General features: G+C 38.1%; 1 protein-coding gene across 1 annotated transcript in view; it reads left to right on the top strand.

Annotated features, from left to right (window-relative positions):
- Window positions 1-20784, top strand: part of LOC126475475 (serine/threonine-protein kinase PLK4) — a 245383-nt gene that overhangs the window by 165519 nt on the left and 59080 nt on the right. The window contains exons 9-10 of the mRNA XM_050103366.1: window positions 6780-7734; window positions 17084-17226. Of these exons, the coding sequence (XP_049959323.1) occupies window positions 6780-7734; window positions 17084-17226 (1098 nt within the window). The remainder of the gene's footprint in view (window positions 1-6779; window positions 7735-17083; window positions 17227-20784) is intronic.

Genomic DNA, 20784 nt, shown 5'->3' with positions numbered 1-20784 from the left:
ACTTGCAACAAACAAATTGTTTATGGATTTTGGTTTTAACTGTTCTCTAAAGTAATGATCGTGAAATATACAGTTTAATCAAAGAAACCTGCCACTATTTTCTTGGAAGGGATTCAGAAATGAACCACTGTTGTTGATTTTGAGTCATCTGGGAACATGCAAACTGTTGATTAATGATTACTTTCCAGTTTCCTCAAATTTATCCAAGTTTTGTTTTCCTTACACTGGTGTCATGAGCCTGTTTTGAACTTCAATCAGATTGTTCTGAATCCATTCTGAACAGATCTTTGTTACCACTAAATGTTCATAAAAAAGCTAATGTACTGTTACGTAATAAAATACACATTGTTTTGAGAGAATCATTGAAGATGATTCTTGCTTCAATTACTAACACTTCCAATGTTCTCTTGTACGGAATTAGTACATCCATATCAGCTTGCAGCCAACAGTATCCGCACTGTACCAATTACAAATAGGTGGTTCATTGTCTAACATATTTTGATATGTTAAATTTTCACACAACATATTCAGTGGTTAACATGTTCAGTGGTAACAAAAATTTGACTGTATCAGTTTCATAGATAACATGAAGTTGCAGCCAAGTGTGTGGATTTCTCACATTAATCTCTTCCTGCACAGTGAGGAGACAGGGTGGCAGTTTTTCTGAAAATTGTGCAATTCTCAAGAAAATTAATTTTGCATGAAAAAGTCTGGGAAATATCTGAAGATTCTAAAAGACTTGCAGAATTGTGAAGCACTCTGTGGGGATTTCAGTCTTTCATTGACTGAAAGAGCTGTACAGATGTATCTGTGGATTCTGCTTTGATAAACAATCACTTGTGCAGGTGTCACATGAGGAAAAACAAAGCAGAGCCTTGAGTCTTTTTAGTGTGTGTTGCTTGTTTGCAGCTGCCTCCAATGTACTGACTGGCATTAGGAGTCGTCATTATTGTCTGTAGATATGTATTTGTGGCAAAAGGTGGGATCCTGTGGCCCTGGGGCCCGAGTGTTTCTGACCCTCCCCAACCTTTCATGTTTCCTTTTCAAGGAAGGAGTCAATAGTTCCAATGGATAGGATGACATCTTGTACTTATTTTATTATATGCCTGTCACAGTACTGAGAAATTTACCTTCTGGAGGTACCGTATTTACCCGATTATGAGACGGCGTTTTCCCCCACATTTGTCATTTGAAAACTATGGGGTTGTCTTATATTCACACATTATACTATTGCTCCCAAGGCCAATGTTTTTACATTGTTCAATAGATTGATATAGCAATTGTCTCATACTTACAGATGAAGCTCTTTGGCTATTGAGGTTTTGTACAAATTTATTTTATCTGACAGTATATCTCTGTGTGTGTGTGTGTGTGTGTGTGTGTGTGTGTGTGTGTGTGTGTGTGTCTATATATATATATATATATATATATAAACACACACAAATGATTGAAGCGATTTCACAGCTCTACAATAACTTTATTATTTGAGATATTTTCACAATGCTTTGCACACACACATAAAAACTCAAAAAGTTTTTTTAGACATTCACAAATGTTCGATATGTGCCCCTTTAGTGATTCGGCAGACATCAAGCCGATAATCAAGTTCCTCCCACACTCGGCGCAGCATGTCCCCATCAATGAGTTCGAAAGCATCGTTGATGCGAGCTCGCAGTTATGGCACGTTTCTTGGTAGAGGAGGTTTAAACACTGAATCTTTCACATAACCCCACAGAAAGAAATCGCATGGGGTTAAGTCGGGAGAGCGTGGAGGCCATGACATGAATTGCTGATCATGATCTCCACCACGACCGATCCATCGGTTTTCCAATCTCCTGTTTAAGAAATGCCGAACATCATGATGGAAGTGTGGTGGAGCACCATCCTGTTGAAAGATGAAGTCGGCGCTGTCGGTCTCCATTTGTGGCATGAGCCAATTTTCCAGCATGTCCAGATACACGTGTCCTGTAACGTTTTTTCGCAGAAGAAAAAGGGGCCGTAAACTTTAAACCGTGAGATTGCACAAAAAACGTTAACTTTTGGTGAATTGCGAATTTGCTGCACAAATGCGTGAGGATTCTCTACCGCCCAGATTCGCACATTGTGTCTGTTCACCATTAAGAAAAAATGTTGCTTCATCACTGAAAACAAGTTTCGCACTGAATGCATCCTCTTCCATGAGCTGTTGCAACCGCGCCGAAAATTCAAAGCGTTTGACTTTGTCATCGGGTGTCAGGGCTTGTAGCAATTGTAAACGGTAAGGCTTCTGCTTTAGCCTTTTCCGTAAGATTTTCCAAACTGTCGGCTGTGGTACGTTTAGCTCCCTGCTTGCTTTATTCGTCGACTTCCGTGGGCTATGCATGAAACTTGCCCGCACGCGTTCAACCGTTTCTTCGCTCCCTGCATACCAACCCGTTGATTTCCCCTTACAGAGGCATCCAGAAGCTTTAAATTACACATACCATCGCCGAATGGAGTTAGCAGTTGGTGGATCTTTGTTGAACTTCGTCCTGAAGTGTCGTTGCACTGTTATGACTGACTGATGTGAGTGCATTTCAAGCACGACATATGCTTTCTCGGCTCCTGTCGCTATTTTGTCTCACTGCGCTCTCGAGCGCTCTGGTGGCAGAAACCTGAAGTGCGGCTTCAGCCGAACAAAACTTTATGAGTTTTTCTACATGTCTGTAGTGTGTCGTGACCATATGTCAATGAATGGAGCTACAGTGAATTTATGAATTTTTTTTTTTTAACAGGTTTCCAGTAAAGATCCTCATACATATACGGATACCATTGACATACATTTATGTTGTTTTTTAAAGTAAAAGTACCATTCAAAGTTAAAAATCTTGTCCTTTAAAAACCATTACTTGATTCTGACTGAAATCAGTATTTTCTTTGGTTATGAGAGACTAATGATTTATCAGGTGGATTGCAAATGAAAAACTCGATTGCTGTACATGCATTAGAATACTGGAGAATATCGTTACCGGCTTTTAATCAGCTTTAGAAGATGATGACATTGAGATGGAATGAGAAGGAAAATTAATCCAGAATGAAACATCTAACAAATTAAGTAAATCATGTTAAACTGATTGTTGCAGCTGTTGTTGTGAGAATAAATTGTAGCAGAAAGACCCATTGTGGAGACAGTATGAACACATGTTACTAGACTTGGCTGAATGGTGATTGCAGTCTTTTACTTATGTGTTAGCTGCTGTTTATCATATGACCTGCAACCTAGAAGATATTGCCTCCCATGTTTTACTTAAGCACAGCACTACGGAAAGTTTGAGAGGGAACAGTTACCCAGTTTGGCTGAGAACTACCGTGCAGCCGACCTTGGGAATGTATACTACGTACTTTGGCTTTTTACAAACATGTACCATATTTAAACTGCAGTTTGCCTGGATCCATTTGAATTCATAATCAAACTGACTTTGAGTTGGATAAATACTCAAAAATAGCATACATGTCTGCAGGAGACACAAAAAGTCTAGATGGGGGCCAGTGCTTGCTTACATGTTTTGTGCACCAATGTTCTCAATGTTCATTGTGAGGTATGACAGGAACAATTGGGGGTGTGTCAGGTGCTGGGTCTACACAGTCAATGGGACAGCAGCAGGCAGAAATATGTTTGGAAGCAAGAGACGTTATTCTCACAAGAAAATAGAAGCGAAATCCGCTTTGTGTTAAAAAAAAAAAGAAAGAGTCCCGCAGTTCTCACAACCTCAGAAATCACAACATATTCAGAAGAAACACTCAAATATTTGTGGTAGTGGAGGTATAAGTTTCACAACTGTCCTGTTAGGATAATGATGATGATTAAGAGTAGTGATACCACAGATGACAGAATAAGCAAACAAAACCAGTAGTGAAGATACAAATTAAAGTAAATAATTTTTTTGTTTATTTTAATTCTCATTGTATTCTCAAAATGTAGACAAGCAATAAATGGTGTAAATTTAGAATAGGTGTAATGTTAACTATTTAGACAGATCCATTACATCAGTAAAAGTTTGTAATTTTGGTTAGTCAGAATATGTTAAATAAATTTTTCTTGAGGAGGCTCTTAAGAAAGTGGGGTCATCTTATATCCAGGGTCATCTTATACTTGGGTAAATACCGTGTCATCTTATACTTGGGTAAATATGGTAAGTGCTGTGCTAATATACTAACAGGTATGTTTTGTTGATCATCATTAAATACTTTAGCTTTTTACCACTCTTATGACTGAACTGCAGTGTCACACTTAAAATAAACTGTGACAATCGCACAAGTGCCTGTTTAGAAAATTGCTCAACTCGTATAATCTAAAGTATATAATGTTACATACCATAATGTCAAGTCCCGCACTCAGTGTGACACAGACTACATCTTTTTTTAAATTTCATTGGCATATGATGTCAAATCGTTCTTTTTAGAATTTAAGTTTGATTTTGCATACAATGTACTGAAGTCTGTTTTTAAAAGATCAGTGGAATCATTTCTGAAGCCAGAAGTATTGATGAATGCCATATTGATAACACATCCACATGTACAAAATTATGATAATTTAGTCTGTACAAAACTTTGATACTTGTTAGTAACTAAAGTTGATAAATCATTGAGACAGTAGAATTGCTTCAGTTTCTAAAAGAGTGTAAAATATCTCTTAAAGAGTTCATCAGCAGAGTATTCCTCTGCAGTCTATTTTCGCATCTATTGACAAAAACCTACAAGTACTCTTGCTTCTAATCTGATGGAACAAATCTTGATTTGAGTCAGAAATAGTTGGATGAATTGTTTTTTATACTTGTAAAAAATAATTGTTGTTACATTTTAGCTTTTGCTGTTATGCTAGGTGGGTGAGGAGTTTGATCATTTCTGAACAGGAAGTCTAGCAGAAAAAATATGCAAATGATGAATTTCAAATGGTTTCCAGGTTCTTCCACAGCAACAGTTTGTAAATAGAGCTCTCTTTGAACAAAGTCTGTCTGAAGATATTAATCATTGCACACAAGAAAGTCTATGACACATTCATATTTAGATTCAGTTTTATTGTCATTATTATTGTGGTCTTCAGACTCAAAACTGGCTATTACCAGCTCATCATATTAGTCTGTCCTGTGAAAGTCTCATTTTTGTAACCGCCGGCTCAAACATAGGTTGTTATAAGTTTAATGTGTATGTCTGTCAGTGGCATCATATCTCATAAATGAAATGTCCAATTTTAATGCCTACCCTTTTTATATTATTATTTAAAGTTGGCTTAATTGGGATGGTTCTTAGCTAGTTCAATGAAACTATGTTCAGCCATTTAAGATTCATCAGCTAAATTGTGTAAAAATGTTTTCCACCAGCACCCTCTTTTGATATACGCCATATAATACATAAAAGCTATGTGAAGTTACATGGTACCTGATTGTAGAACTCAAAAAGATTTAAATAAAAGTCTGAGAGAACATATGTTTGTCTTTTATGGTTGCTCAACAATGATAATTTTTGCCTTTTGAATCCAGCCATTTTAGCACCTACAATGTGGATAAATGGTGATTGTGTCTCAGCTGTAAAACATAAATACGATGAATACCATTCTACTAATCCTCAATGTCATGGTTGTTTCTGACAGAATTACAATATCACTGACAAACCTTAAAGATTTTGTGCATTCAAACTGAACTTTTGGTTTCCCTTTCTGCTTGCACTATGTACAGATTGAGTAACAGGAGATATAAGTAACAATCTTGCCTCACTCTTTTGTCAAGTTACTTCTCCTTTTGATGTTGTCTGACTCATAATGTGTCTGCTTTGTGTACAGGTTATGACCACCTTTCACCTACTACCTTTTACCCTTGCAACTTTCGGATTGCAAAGAGTGTATTCCAGTCTACATTGTCAAAAACTTTCTATATACTGTATCTACAAGTGCTATAAAAGTAGGTTTGTCTTCCGTCAGCCTGTCTTCTTAGGTAAGTCATATTGTCAGTGTTGCCTCCATAACCCAAACTGATCTTCCTTGTGCTTGAATTCTATGTCATCCCAATCTTTTGCACATAATTCTTGTTAGTGTTTTGCAGCCTTTGCTATTGTGGTTATTATTTTCTCCTTGAAATCTGAAGGTATTTTGCCTGTCTTCAACATCCTGCATATCAGGTGGTGAGGAGAGGGGGGGGGGGGGGGTTGTTCCCTCACCATTTGTGTCCACAAGCAGTGTTAAAAAGAAAATCTTGCTTTTACATATAATGAATATCAGTTGAAGTTTCAGAATGGAAAAACTGGGAAATCTTTTTTGGGAATGTAATCGCCACACAGAGAGAGAGAGAGCTAGAAATGCCAGTAAAATAATGGTGTGTATTTTTGTGCTGCAAGTGGACAGTTAAAGACAATCTCACCTAAAGAATTTTGAATGGTTGGTGGTGTACGCTGGAGTTTCTTTTCCCATACTTCTCAAGTGAATACAAGAGAAGCTTGAGTAAGGTGCATGTGCATGATTTTGTTCTGCCATGACAATGTGATTGCTCAAAGGGCAATATCAAAAGCTAGGATTAGTAACCCCTATGTTAAAGCGTTTCCTATACTACTACTAGGAATTTTGTCTTGTGAACACCCAGCCATCCTATCTCCTTGTATTTTTAAATTTTTCCCTTCGATGTAATTATTTTGTGAGCTTGATAAATTCTCATTGTTGGTGTATCCAAGAGGAAAGGGATCAAAATAATTATTTCAATGAGACAACCTTTTTATAACATTCGCAGTTGTTCAGTCTGGCATTACCTATAACCAGCCTCATCATTTTTCAGATCTGAAGAACGTCACAAAATTACCCAGCCACAGTTTGAATCGACAAGACATGTGGAACAGAAACGAAGGAATATAAACCAGTCACCCTCAAGCAGCAACAGCCAGGGGCTTATTCCATCACAACCACCTCGCTTAGCACGAGGATCTGCAGGGCTTATTACTGGTGCACATAATCCCCATGGTTACTTCCTACGCCCTACATCTTGTGACTACATCCCTGAAGAATCTCGTGCCCTTCACTGTGTTGCCCAAGAAGAGTCCTGCAGGAGTGGAGCAGCAGTGAAGAAGGTTTTTAGTGATTCCCTTCTACCATCTTTGAACACCAAGTGCTCATCACCTTCTTGTCATGAGAATGTGCATTGTAATGTGCTTGGTCGAGAGGACAACAGCATTTTGAGTAGTTCTGAAAGTGATCCAGAACTCCGTAGACTGGAAAACTATAGAAAAGAATTTATGAAGAAACTTCGTATGGGAGGTGGTTTTAATTGTAATTCCGATGTACATGTTGATGTGCCAACAGAACAGTCTGAAATCCAGAGTGTTAATTTCAAGAAATATGATGAAATTCGAAATGATAGATGTTATTCTCATAGATCTACTTCTGATTGTGACTGCAGTACTTGTTGTAGAAAGATGGAGATTAGAAGTGGGTGTCAGAGAGAGAACGGTGAAAGGATAGGTGTCTGCCAAACATCCCACTACAGCCACCATTTCCATAGTAATGACCAGAACAAATACACTGTCAAAAAGCCCTCTGATAGTGATAGATCAACCACAGGACCTACAGCAACACCACTTAACACATCTCGCCTGACGCCAATGCGACACAAATTAGACAGTGCTGTGTGCCACATCCTTCAAGATGGAGATGTCTGTATTGAGTTCCTGAAGAAGAAGAAAAGTAAAAGTGAAAAGGTTGTTGATGTCTGTCGGATATCTGGAGATGGAATTCGTGTACGTATGTCACCTACAAATATATATATATATATATATATATATCAATATAATAGAGGGAAACATTCCACGCGGGAAAAATATATTTAAAAACAAAGATGATGTGACTTACAATACGAAACTCGCTGGCAGGTCGATAGAAACACAAACAGACACATACATACACACAAAAGCTTGCGAAAGCTTGAATTTTGTGTGTGTCTGTTTGTGTTTCTATCGACCTGCCAGCGCTTTCGTATGGTAAGTCACATCATCTTTGTTTTTTTATATATAAACTACAAGAAATTCTCTTCTGGGACTAGGAAACGGTGAATTAATTTTCGACTATACTACAGAAGAACATATTCTTGTAGTCTGAGTAAGTGCATTTTCATACATGTACTAGTTAAACAGTTGTTATAACTTTGTTTTCTTCTTGATTTAAATGTTTCTATAGACTTCATATTGATTTTTTTTTAGCCAAAGAAAAAATAAAAGAAGGGACAGGAAGACTCACAATAAGAACAAACTTTGGTTTGGAAACACAATTTATAATATTGTCTTTTCATATTCAGTTGTGATTTGACAAATATTTTTATCTTTATTGGTAAGCCTCCATCCCATAATATTGATAAAGATGGGAGTCATTTTGAGTTTCTTACAGCCAGCAGTCACTGGATAGCTATTGTTGCTCGTTTCAAGGATGCCACGTAACTACCTTATTATCTTGCTGTACGATGATCTTGAATGTTAACGACAGCCCCATTATTTGAAGAGACTTTTGAGGATTTTCCTATGACTAATCTTAATTACATTATGTAAAATATTATAAGGCACACTAAATAAGATGAAGTACTTGTTTTAAACTTGCACCAATGCTTTATCACAACCTTTTTCTTTTTTGTGTGTTTAAAATCTAAAGTTAAAGTTAGAGGTGGTCATCACGGGCATCAAGCTCGCTTGTTACTTGTGACTTGATCAGCTGCTCAGGACTGGATTAGTAAGAAACTCAAGGCTCAAATACAGGAGCTAATGATTAAGGCAATTCAAGCATACTTACACCGGAAGGGAAATAAGTTAAGTGTGATAATGAATGTGGCCTGAAATCAAAATTGCACTCATGATAAGTAAACATCAAATGAATACCTTATTTTATCATCATCATATTTTGATCTTTGCATTTTCTTCCACTCTTGCTAAAAACATTCTTGTATCAAAAACTAGCCATACTTTTCATTTGTTAAGCATATGCCCAGAAGAAAAATTTGTTTGCTATTGTCATATTCAATTTATGAATCTTTTCATGAGAGTTTAGTGGAGGAAATTATATGCTTTAAAATGTGACATACGAGTAACACTTCACAATCCTGTCTTTGATGCTGAATGTAACCCACAGGACAACAAGTACTGATTTCAGTCATTATCTGAAAATAAAAATAATATTAACATTTATTCTGTTGAATAGAACTCCCTGTCTTATTCCTGTATGACTTCAAAATAATGAAGCAAATTTTTGGAAATTAGAAAAAAAGCAAATATTAAAATCTTAAGGGCGATGTACTTGAAGACAATATTGTGGAAATGGAAGAGGATGTAGATGAAGATGAAATGGGAGATATGATACTGCGTGAAGAGTTTGACAGAGCACTGAAAGACCTGAGTCGAAACAAGTACCCGGGAGTAGACAACATTCCATTAGAACTACTGATGACCTTGGAGAGGCAGTCCTGACAAAACTCTACCATCTGGTGAGCAAGATGTATGAGACAGGCGAAATACCCTCAGACTTCAAGAAGAATATAATAATTACAATCCCAAAGAAAGCAGGTATTGACAGATGTGAAAATTACAGAACTATCAGTTTAATAAGTCACAACTGCAAAATGCTAACACGAATTCTTTACAGACGAATGGAAAAACTGTTAGAAGCTGACCTCAGGGAAGATCAGTTTGGGTTCCGTTGAAATATTGGAACACGTGAGGCAATACTGACCCTACGACTTATCTTAGAAGCTAGATTAAGGAAAGACAAACCTACGTTCCTAGCATTTGTAGACTTAGAGATAGCTTTTGACAATGTTGACTGGAATACTCTCTTTCAAATTCTGAAGGTGGCAGGGGTAAAATATAGGTAGCGAAAAGCTATTTGCAATTTGTACAGAAACCAGATGGCAATTATAAGAGTTGAGGGACATGAAAGGGAAGCAGTGGTTGGGAAGGGAGTGAGACAGGGTTGTAGCCTCACCCCGATGTTGTTCAATCTGTATATTGAGCAAGCAGTAAAAGAAACAAAAGAAAATTTTGGAATAGGTATTAAAATCCATGGAGAAGAAATAAAAACTTTGAGGTTCGCCGATGACATTGTAATTCTGTCAGAGACAGCAAAGGACTTGGAAGAGCAGTTGAACGGAATGGGCAGTGTCTTGAAAGTAGGATATAAGATGAACATCAGCAAAAGCAAAACAAGGATCATGGAATGTAGTCGAATTAAGTCGGGTGATGTTGAGGGAATTAGATTAGGAAATGAGACACTTAAAGTAGTAAAGGAGTTTTGCTATTTGGGGAGCAAAATAACTGATGATGGTCGAAGTAGAGAAGATATAAAATGTAGACTGGCAATGGCAAGGAAAGCGTTTCTGAAGCATTGTTAACACCGAGTATAGATTTAAGTGTCAGGAAGTCGTTTCTGAAAGTATTTGTATGGAGCGAAGCCATGTATGGAAGTGAAACATGGACGATAACTAGTTTAGACAAGAAGAGAATAGAAGCTTTTGAAATGTGGTGCTACAGAAGAATGCTGAAGATTAGATGGGTAGATCACATAACTAATGAGGAGGTATAGAATAGAATTGGGGAGAAGAGGAGTTTGTAGCACAATTTGACAAGAAGAAGGGACCGGTTGGTAGGACATGTTCTGAGGCATCAAAGGATCACCAATTTAGCATTGGAGGGCAGCGTGGTGGGTAAAAATCGTAGAGGGAGACTAAGAGATGAATACACTAAGCAGATTCAGAAGGATGTAGGTTGCGGTAAGTACTGGGAGATGAAGAAGCTTGCACAGAATAGGGTAGCATGGAGAGCTGCATCAAACCAATCTCAGGACTGAAGACCACAACAACAACAACAACAACAACAAAATGCTGATTACTCCCTTAATGATCCCAAGGTGCACATCGATTTGATAAAAGTATCATTCAAATGCTCTATGAAACATGTAACTAACTAATTAAGTAGCTGAAACTTGGTGAACAGTTCCTTTGGCAAATAAGAAATACTTTTTGAATTTTTGGTGAAACCAAAGGAAAACTTTTTCTAAATCTGTTATCAAAATATATTTTATGTTCCACCTTCCATTCTTTCTTGACACTAGATGATATTCCCAGATCTTTGTCCATAATTGAGCATTTTATCTTTGTATGAAAATGAGATAACTTGAAAAAGATGGTAAGTGCAAGAAATACACCAGTTTCTGTACTTTTAGTGTGCCACTGTTCAGAATATATAAGAGGTATGAAAATAAACTTGTGAACTGTGAGTTCTAATGGTTGTAAGAGGGAATAAGAAAAAATTCACGAAAATCCAATAATTTTGGTTTGGGAATTTCATTCATCTACCTTTAAATGACACAAATTCCTAACAAAATGAAGCAACTAGTATCTTGAGAATATTCAGCTGGAACTACCCTGACTTCCTTCCCAGTAGAATGAATGTCTTGTCTGTTAAATGTCGTTGAACACTCCATTGTTGTTATAGCATTGTGACAAACAACACTCAAGTTTCGACAAGTCTTATGAGCATCGTGGTAACTTGCAGGCTCTCTGCCACAGATGTCACAAGCATGCAACGCTGTAATTGTGAACTAATGAGTGAATCTGAAGGCTCAGATGACTGGCTCGAATTATAGTCAATGAGGTCACAACTTTCTTTTTTATTAATTTTCATCATCTTCATTTCTAAGACTAATGGAATTTCTTCCATTCTGATTCTCCTCCCTCATTTCATCATCTTTTGAATCATGACTGGATATGGCATGCTTTTTGAATTCTTTCCTAATGGATTTGCTTGAGGTGCTACTATTAGGCTGTAAGGATCAATTGCCTACCATGTATATTGAGGATAAGGTCTCCTTGAAAACACTAGTTACTGTAAAGTTGCCACAGAGTACCCTTGAAGGGGCTATTCACAGGAGTATCCATTACTTGAAGTTTTACATGTCTGTAATTACAAGTGTGTGCAGAAAGTAATGCCTACAAATATTTCATGTGAAAACTCTTCAAGCTTTTTTCTTTAAGTGTTGGAAACAGATGAAAATTGGGTGGGGCCAAGTTGAGACAGTGTGGAGAATGATCGATGGTAGTGAATCCGAGGCATCAGATAGTTGCAGGTGTTACAGCACTCGTGTTGGTCTGTCTCACACACTGATATAATTATGTTAACACACTGCCGTGTTACACACTACAATTCAGAGACCTCTAGTGTCAGAGGGCTGCAAAAATGTAGACAGGAAGAATAAAGATGTCGAATGTTTATTTATTTAAAAATCTTTAATAGTTATCACATAAATAATTTGAAAGCACTACTTTTCAGCATGCCCTCATACTTCTCAAGACACTATAGTCCAGTAAACAAAGGAACATTAGTGGAAAAAATGGGTGTAGCCACTAAGTTTTGTACAGTAGTAGGGGGGAGTGTCATGAACAATGTACTAAAAATCCAAAATTACGCACATCTGGACTGTGAGCATTGGGGTGGGGTTTGGGGGGTGGGGGGCATTTAAAAGCCACTTATTACCATTTTTCCTGAATAACTTGAAAACCACAGTTTGTGTTGAAAATGTTCCCCAGTACAAAATTAAACTACATTAAATTTCATGCAGTGAAAGGTCATATTCATTTTTCTCTGTAGCACTAATAGTTTGCGTGCTGCAGGGGATGGAAAATATTGCAAAGTATTTAAAAAGGTGTTTTCATGGTATAATTATAATGCTTAATGCCTGTTGAACTTAGAAATAACACAAAATCTGTGTTAGTTATTTAAAATAACATTTTATCTTGAATGGGTACATTTCAGAAATCAACAACTGTGTCATCATCTTGAAGATTGAGTAAAGGTACATGATTTGTACACGTACCATGGCATGTTCCGCAGACCATGGAACATATGTCGGATTTTGGCATCCACATCGTCCCCCAGTAGAACGTTAGCAAAGGACATTGTTTAGTATAGCTTCAGGTGCTAGTGGGCCGTTGGTTGTCATTGGATAGAGCGTTCCATCCTCCCTTCTGTTCCATTCCTACTCGGTCTGCGGTAGGTGGTTATTGAATCATTATTGCATGGTAAATAAGTAAACAAATACCTCTAAGTAACAAGAAATGGTGATCTAAAAAGCACTATACAAAAACAGGAAATTAGTACACCTGTAATTAAACTCTGAAAGGGTGGTGGTGCATAGCTCCTATGGCTGGCGGCTGTGAGGTGAAGTCTGGATTTGCCTTTCTTGATGCTTTTAAGACTGCAGCATACCAGAGTTTATTCGGACATGGCTGATATTCTGGCACTTGTTACATTTCCAGAAATATTTTCTTGCCAGCATGTACGACCTTCTGTGCTGGTGCCAAGGGGTTAGTGAAGATGTAGAATATTGTATTCATTTGCCTAAGAATTTTACTTAACAGCTTAACCATTCCTCCTTCATTTTTGTTGTAAATGTTGGAGGTCACTAAACGCAATGAGAAGGAAGATGGTTTCAGCAAAAGATAATCATTGGAGTTTGTTGCAAACAATTTGGATTCAGCCTTACTCCTACCAAGCTTTATGAAGTATACGTTAGAGCCTGGTCATGAAAAAAACGATGAATAAAACAATCAGGTTGACATCTTCCCAGTTATCGTGACAGTGTGTGCAGGGCAGCTTTCTCTAACTCACATCTCCCTACAATTCCATCAGCATCGCCTGTAATAATTACTGTTTCTTCTCACCTCACTGTCATATTGTCACTAAGAAATTCGATAAGCCTAGTTTTGTTCTTTCCATTTGCGAGAAAATGTTCCTGTTGTTCAAATGATAGCCACGCTTTCATTAAAATTGACATCAAGCGAAGGTTTTGTGAGGAACCTTCCCTTCTGTTCTGCTCGTTTTGTTCTGTTGACATACCAAAAATCACAATACAATTTTGAGCATAATATGTGAGTACATAGGTTATGTATTGATTGCAAAGTGTGGAAAACTTGGTGCCTGTATTCCATTTCACGCGGTGAAGAAGGAGGCATACATCTACTAGATTGTCACTTGTTCTTAGGTCATGAGTTGCATAATTTCCTCAGGAAATCGACTTACCTCTTGTGTACTCTTTTCTACAAGATGTATGAACAACACAGTGTTATCTGTTCATGAAACTATCAGCTCTCACATCTTTTCTCAGATAATTGGCATTTACCATTCGATATATTCATTTCCCACAAACATTGAATAGATCGCTGACATCACTCTCATGGATTAAACACTTATCAGCAATTGTTTGTAGGAACATATTCTATATGAAAACTCTCCGAAGTATGACAAATAAATACTCACGTAATAAATTGAAAGTTACTCCACTATTTAAACATAAGCACAGTTAAGTTATTTTTTCTATTCACATAAGAGAACTGGACAAGAAATGCTGGAAAAGGTATACTTGATGATTATTCTGTGTGTAAACTGAAGAACAAGCCGTTATCTTGGTGGGGGAACTGACCTTTCCCAGAAGAAAGCCACAACAGTCATACAGGATGACTAACTATCAATTCCCGTACTAGCAGTGCAAGGCAATGTATAGAGATTTACTTAGATTCTCTTGGCATGTATTATGGTTTTATTGGTTTTTAATATCCGTATTCCAATTGATGTTAACGTGTTTTGCGGAAAATAAACTCTTCCCAGACATGTCTGTACCAATGCATTTTGTGGAAAATATGCACTGTCCAGTTGTGTCTGTGTACTGCATCACCCGTGATCTACAAGGTGCTGTGGAAGAGTTGGCATAATTGTGAAACAGTATGTAGTTGTTTCCTGTGACATAGTGGGGACTCGCTTTATCACTCTTTGTTTTGTAGAAACACAAATAAGGGAAGGAAGTGACCTCATTCCAACCTGTCTTCCCGTACACTTCTACCCTTCACCCCCACTCTCTCCCACTGCCTCCTGTCACATCGGCAAAACACAGTTTATCCCTCTTGGCACAGTCATTTAATATTTTGTCTTAAACCACTTCATTTGACACTAAACATCAGTTTTATACCATTAGAACACTATAATCAATAATTTGCAATTTTTCCATCCCCTACAACACAGAAACTGTTAGTTCTAGAGAAAAAATGAATAGGACCGTTTTGTGGGAAATTTAATGTAGTTTAATTTTGCACTAAGAGCCAGTTTTACTAGAAGTTGCCGATTTTGAGTTATTCAAGAAAAATGTAATTAAAAATGTTGTTGTTGTTGTGGTCTTCAGTCCTGAGACTGGTTTGATGCAGCTCTCCATGCTACCCTATCATGTGCAAGCTTCTCCATCTCCCAGTACCTAATGCAACATACATCCTTCTGAATCTGCTTAGTGTATTCATCTCTTGGACTCCCTCTATGATTTTTACCCTCCACGCTGCCCTCCAATGCTAAATTTGTGAGCCCTTGATGCCTCAGAACATGTCCTACCAACGGGTCCCTTCTTCTTGTCAAGTTGTGTCACAAACTCCTCTTCTCCCCAATTCTATTCTATACCTCCTTGTTAGTTATGTGATCTACCCATCTAATCTTCAGCATTCTTCTGTAGCACCACATTTCAAAAGCTTCTATTCTCTTCTTGTCTAAGCTATGTATCGTCCATGTTTCACTTCCATACATGGCTACACTCCATACAAATACTTTCAGAAACGACTTCCTGGCACTTAAATCTATACTCGGTGTTAACAGTGCTTCAGAAACGCTTTCCTTGCCATTGCCAGTCTACATTTTATATCTTCTCTACTTTGACCATCATCAGTTACTTTGCTCCCCAAATAGCAAAACTCCTTTACTACTTTAAGTGTCTCATTTCCTAATCTAATTATTGTCACAAAATTCAAATACTAATGATGGAAAATACAATTTAATTTAAAATCAAAACACAATAATCACTAATAGTTTTAATGCTCGTTACAAGTTATTGCACAGTGGAGAAACATTGGGTCCAGCTGCCAAAGCATCATCTGCAAATGTAAGAGGGCTGTATTTTTCAAATGACAAATGTTACTGTAGGATTTAATATTTGATGAAGACTTTTCAAAAAGTTCTGATACACAGAAAGTGGAGCTTGTCTTTTCCCAAAGGTTGACAACTAGTTATTGCTGAGGTTTTGAGATAAATGATCAGGACAGGCTCACTAGTGCATCCCAAAAAATATTTGATGTGGTTCAGGTTGGAACATTCGCTTGAATTTCTTGTACGCATGATACAGTGTTTATTTCTTTGTGTGCAGGAGCATTAGCATGCTGATACGAAGAGATCCAATTCGAAAGTTTTGGAAAAAATGTAAGGAGATATGTTGTCATCTGAAACGTTTTTGGGAGTGCATGCTTTGGTTTTTCAACTGACCAAAACTAATGTCTCTCAGACAGAGAGGGAGAGTTTCAGGCAGTCAATCAACCTCCACCAAAATTTACTGTTATCACAATGCATTCAGATTAGTATTGTTTGCCAGGCATCTGACAAGCCCATGCATGCCCATCTGATTGCCACATCACGTGCCAAGGCTCAGTAATCCTTAAAACTTTCCACTCAGGACAGAGTATTTATTGTGTTGTTTTCACAACCTTAAACAATGTTGCACTCCTGTTCTTAAGGTCAGTAGTTTCTGTGCAGCAGCACAGTTATTAAAGTCCAAATGCTGTTATTTGTTTAAGATAAACACTACAAATGCTTTTAATTGTGTGCACTTTCACTTAGAACAATTGCTTCTGTTTTGTTTTTTGTTTGTGCCGTTATTTATGTTGCTGTATCTGTTCGTTATGACAGTAAGAGTGAATTCATTGTTGGGTTAATAAGTATGTCCATTTTACTTATCCCATTGATGTCAGAGCACTTGCTTTGTGACATTTTAGAGATATTTTTCTCTCTTGTATCAGCAACAGCACTGAAAACATTCATTATCAGTAAATTGTTTCCTTAGACACACACACACACACACACACACACACACACACACACACACACACACACACACACACACTTTCAAGAGCAGAATTTCCAATATAAACTTACAATATAAAGGTAAAGTTATGAGGAATATAGATATACACAGATAACTTTTTTGTTTTTACTGTTACTGATTTAATCAGACTGTATTTCTCTTGTGCAGATAGTATTATACCAGCCAAATGGTACCAAAGGCTGTACACTGAAAGACAGTCCACCTGATATTCCTCACCAAGGTGCTGATTCAATATTTAGTTTTGAATCATTACCAAGAAAACACTGGAAGAAATATATCTTAGCAGCAAGGTAAGTTATTACCAGATATTGTCATCACTAATGATCACTTTTGTCTCAGTTGTTTGAAAATAATTTCTTCTGTATTTATCTTAACATAACGTATATATTGGCTATGTCATAGTTAAGGTAGAAAACATGAAATCTGCAGCAAAACGACTTTGAATGAGAACATCATTAACACTTAGAGTTTGTGTCCTGTATGTTACACCCAACCAATATCCACCTCTCTTTAGGTACTAAACTTACCGTTGCATGTCCACAGGTATATATGTAGGGATGCAAAATATACAAACCCCACCCTGTTAAAGGAGAAGTCCATATTATTATGACTGTATAATAAATCGTGTTTGCTGAAAATACTGCACAGAAACTTCAGTTCAATTTTTGCAGAATATCCTAGTTAAATAAAAGTGCGTGAAATCTTATTGGTTCGTTTATTTGCATCAAAATCAGAAAATTATAAAATAAGGACAAAAATGTTTGTATGTGTAATGGATATTGCTGTGCAGCAAATCACCAGAAACACATGAAGAGTACTATACAAGGACTGAGCAGAATCAACATGTACGCAGGATTGGTTTGCTAATATTCATCTATCAAGATACAGGTTTCCTGTTTTGTCCTGTATGTTACACCTAACCAATTTCCACCTCTCTTCCATGATGGATGATCAGCAGAGTCAACTGGATGCTGCTCAGCCAGCTGGCTGTGTTTGAATGCCACTACAGTGTCCAGGACTGAGTGGTCTACATCACAAGGGTGCTGCACCATTCTGCTGACTTCACCATCCTAAAGTCCTCAGGTCATCTTCTGAGGCAGCTTGTCCCTTGGTAGACTGATGAATGCCGTTCAGTAAACTGGGTCAGGTATGTGGCTCTGTGATGGTATACAGGGTGAGTCACCTAACATTACCGCTGGATATATTTCGTAAACCACATAAAATACTGACGAATCGATTCCACGGACCGAACGTGAGGAGAGGGGCTAGTGTAATTGGTTAATACAAACCATAAAAAAATGCACGGAAGTATGTTTTTTAACACAAACCTACGTTTTTTTAAATGGAACCCCGTTAGTTTTGTTAGCACATCTGAACATATAAACAAATACGTAATCAGCGCCATTTGTTGCATTGTAAAATGTTAATTACATCCGGAGATATTGTAACCTAAAGTTGACGCTTGAGTACCACTCCTCTGCTGTTCGATCGTGTGTATCGGAGAGCACCGAATTACGTAGGCATCCAAAGGGAACGGTGATGGACCTTAGGTACAGAAGAGACTATAACAGCACATTACGTCTACATGCTAACACCTTTTTATTGGTCTTTTTCACTGACGCACATGTACATTACCATGAGAGGTGAGGTACACGTACACACGTGATTTCCGTTTTCAATTATGGAGTGGAATAGAGTGTGTCCCGACATGTCAGGCCAATAGATGTTCAATGTGGTTTCCATCATTTGCTGCACACAATTGCAGTCTCTGGCATAGGGAATGTCGTACACGCCGCAGTACATCTGGTGTAATGTCGCCGTAGGCTGCCACAATACGTTGTTTCATATGCTCTGGGGTTGTACACGATGGCCACCACATTGAACATCTATTGGCCTGACATGTCGGGACACACACTATTCCACTCCGTAATTGAAAACGGAAACCACCTGTGTACGTGTACCTCACCCCTCATGGTAATGTACATGTGCGTCAGTGAAAAAGACCAATAAAAAGGTGTTAGCATGTGGACGTAATGTGCTGTTCCAGTCTCTTCTGTACCTAAGGTCCATCACCGTTCGCTTTGGATACCTAAGTAATCCGGTGCTCTCCGATACACAAGATCGAACAGCGGAGGAGTGGTACTCAAGCGTCAACTTTAGGTTACAATATCTCCGGACGTAATTAACATTTCACAATGCAACAAACGGCACTGATTACGTATTTGTTTATATGTTCAGATGTGCTAACAAAACTAACGTGGTTCCATTTAAAAAAAACCTAGGTTTGTGTTAAAAAACATACTTCCGTGCATTTTTGTATGGTTTGTATTGAACAATTACACTAGCCCCTCTCCTCACGTTCGGTCTGTGGAATCGGTTCGTCAGTATTTTATGTGGTTTATGAAATATATCCAGCGGTAACGTTAGGTGACTCACCCTGTATATGCTGCCCAATGGTGGAAAACCCCACAGCCTTTCGAGTCACAAAAGCCAGCAGTCGACATGTAAATAATGAGAGAAAGAAAATGTCATGGCAAGAGTTCCTGGACTCTTTCAACCATTCCACTTATTGTACAAAAGTGTGGGGAACCATGCGGAAGATTTCTGGTACATACAGTGGATTACCAACTGTAGCAGTGCTGAAACATGGGTGTCACCATGCAATGCCCGGAGACATCACTCAGACATTGGCATAGCATTTTGCAAAGGCTACAAGGATTGGCATTCTGTTGCTACCATGTGACTGTGGAGAGGGGAGAGTTGGACTTCAGATCCAACAACTCTGACTCTTACAACTGCCCTTTATCCATGTGGAACTGGATTCAGCACTGTCTGAGGCTTGTGATACTGCACCCAGTCATGACCAAATCCAGTACAGCATCCTTTGACATTTGCCAGCGGCATCAGAGGGAATCCTCCACGAATCTTTCAATTTGATATGGCAGACAGGCCATTCCTAACTCATGGGGAGAGGCTGTTTTAATACTTCTCAAATCAGGGAAGGGCTGAATGGCCCCAGCAGTTACTGGAGCATCATCTTGACAAGCTTTGTAGGAAAGACCATGGAACAAATGGTTCACCATTGTCTAGCTCAGATGTTAGAGACCAAGCAACTCCTTAGCCACTCTCATTGTGGATTCAGGCGATTTTGACTCATTGTCAACAATTTGACCCTGCTAGAGGCAGTTATTGAGGAGACTTTAACCAATGCTGTATTGATGTAATCTTTGATATCAGTAAGATGTACAACACTACTTGAAGACACACTATTCTGTTGCAGCTCCACCAATGGGGAATCTGTGGCCACCTCCTCATCTTCATACAATTCTTCATGTCTAAGCACATTTTTAGGTCCCGAATTGGTGGTTTGATGTCAGATCGTTGTGAACAGGAGAACAGTGTTCCTCAGGGCAGTGTTTTAAGTGTTACCCTCTTTGCAATAGCCGTAAACAGCATAACTTAGTAAGGAGTCCTGTACAGTGCTCCTTATTTGTGGACAATTTTACAGTTTTCTATTCCTCCTCCAGTATCACATCAGGAATTCATCAGTTGCAACGTACAGTGCATAGACTAGAGGAGTGGGCTGTGAAGATGGGTTTTCTGCAGAGAAGTGTGCGTATGTTCGTTGTAATCATTCTCACCATATTTGAAATTTATCTGAATTGCATATTTGGGACATCATTCTCCCTTTGAAGAGTCTGTGAGATTTGTGGGCCTCATTTTAGATTCAGAATTGCCCTGATCGGACCTGAAAGCAAGGCCCAAAGGCCAGTGAATATCTTGAGATGTTGGGGGCGCAGGTCTTGGAGAGTGGACAGGGCACGTCTGTTCTAGTTTTATAGAGCCTT

Source organism: Schistocerca serialis, chromosome 4 (assembly GCF_023864345.2).
Source record: "Schistocerca serialis cubense isolate TAMUIC-IGC-003099 chromosome 4, iqSchSeri2.2, whole genome shotgun sequence".
NCBI classification, from domain to species: Eukaryota; Metazoa; Arthropoda; class Insecta; order Orthoptera; family Acrididae; genus Schistocerca; species Schistocerca serialis.
This window is presented reverse-complemented; position numbering and strand designations above follow the sequence as displayed.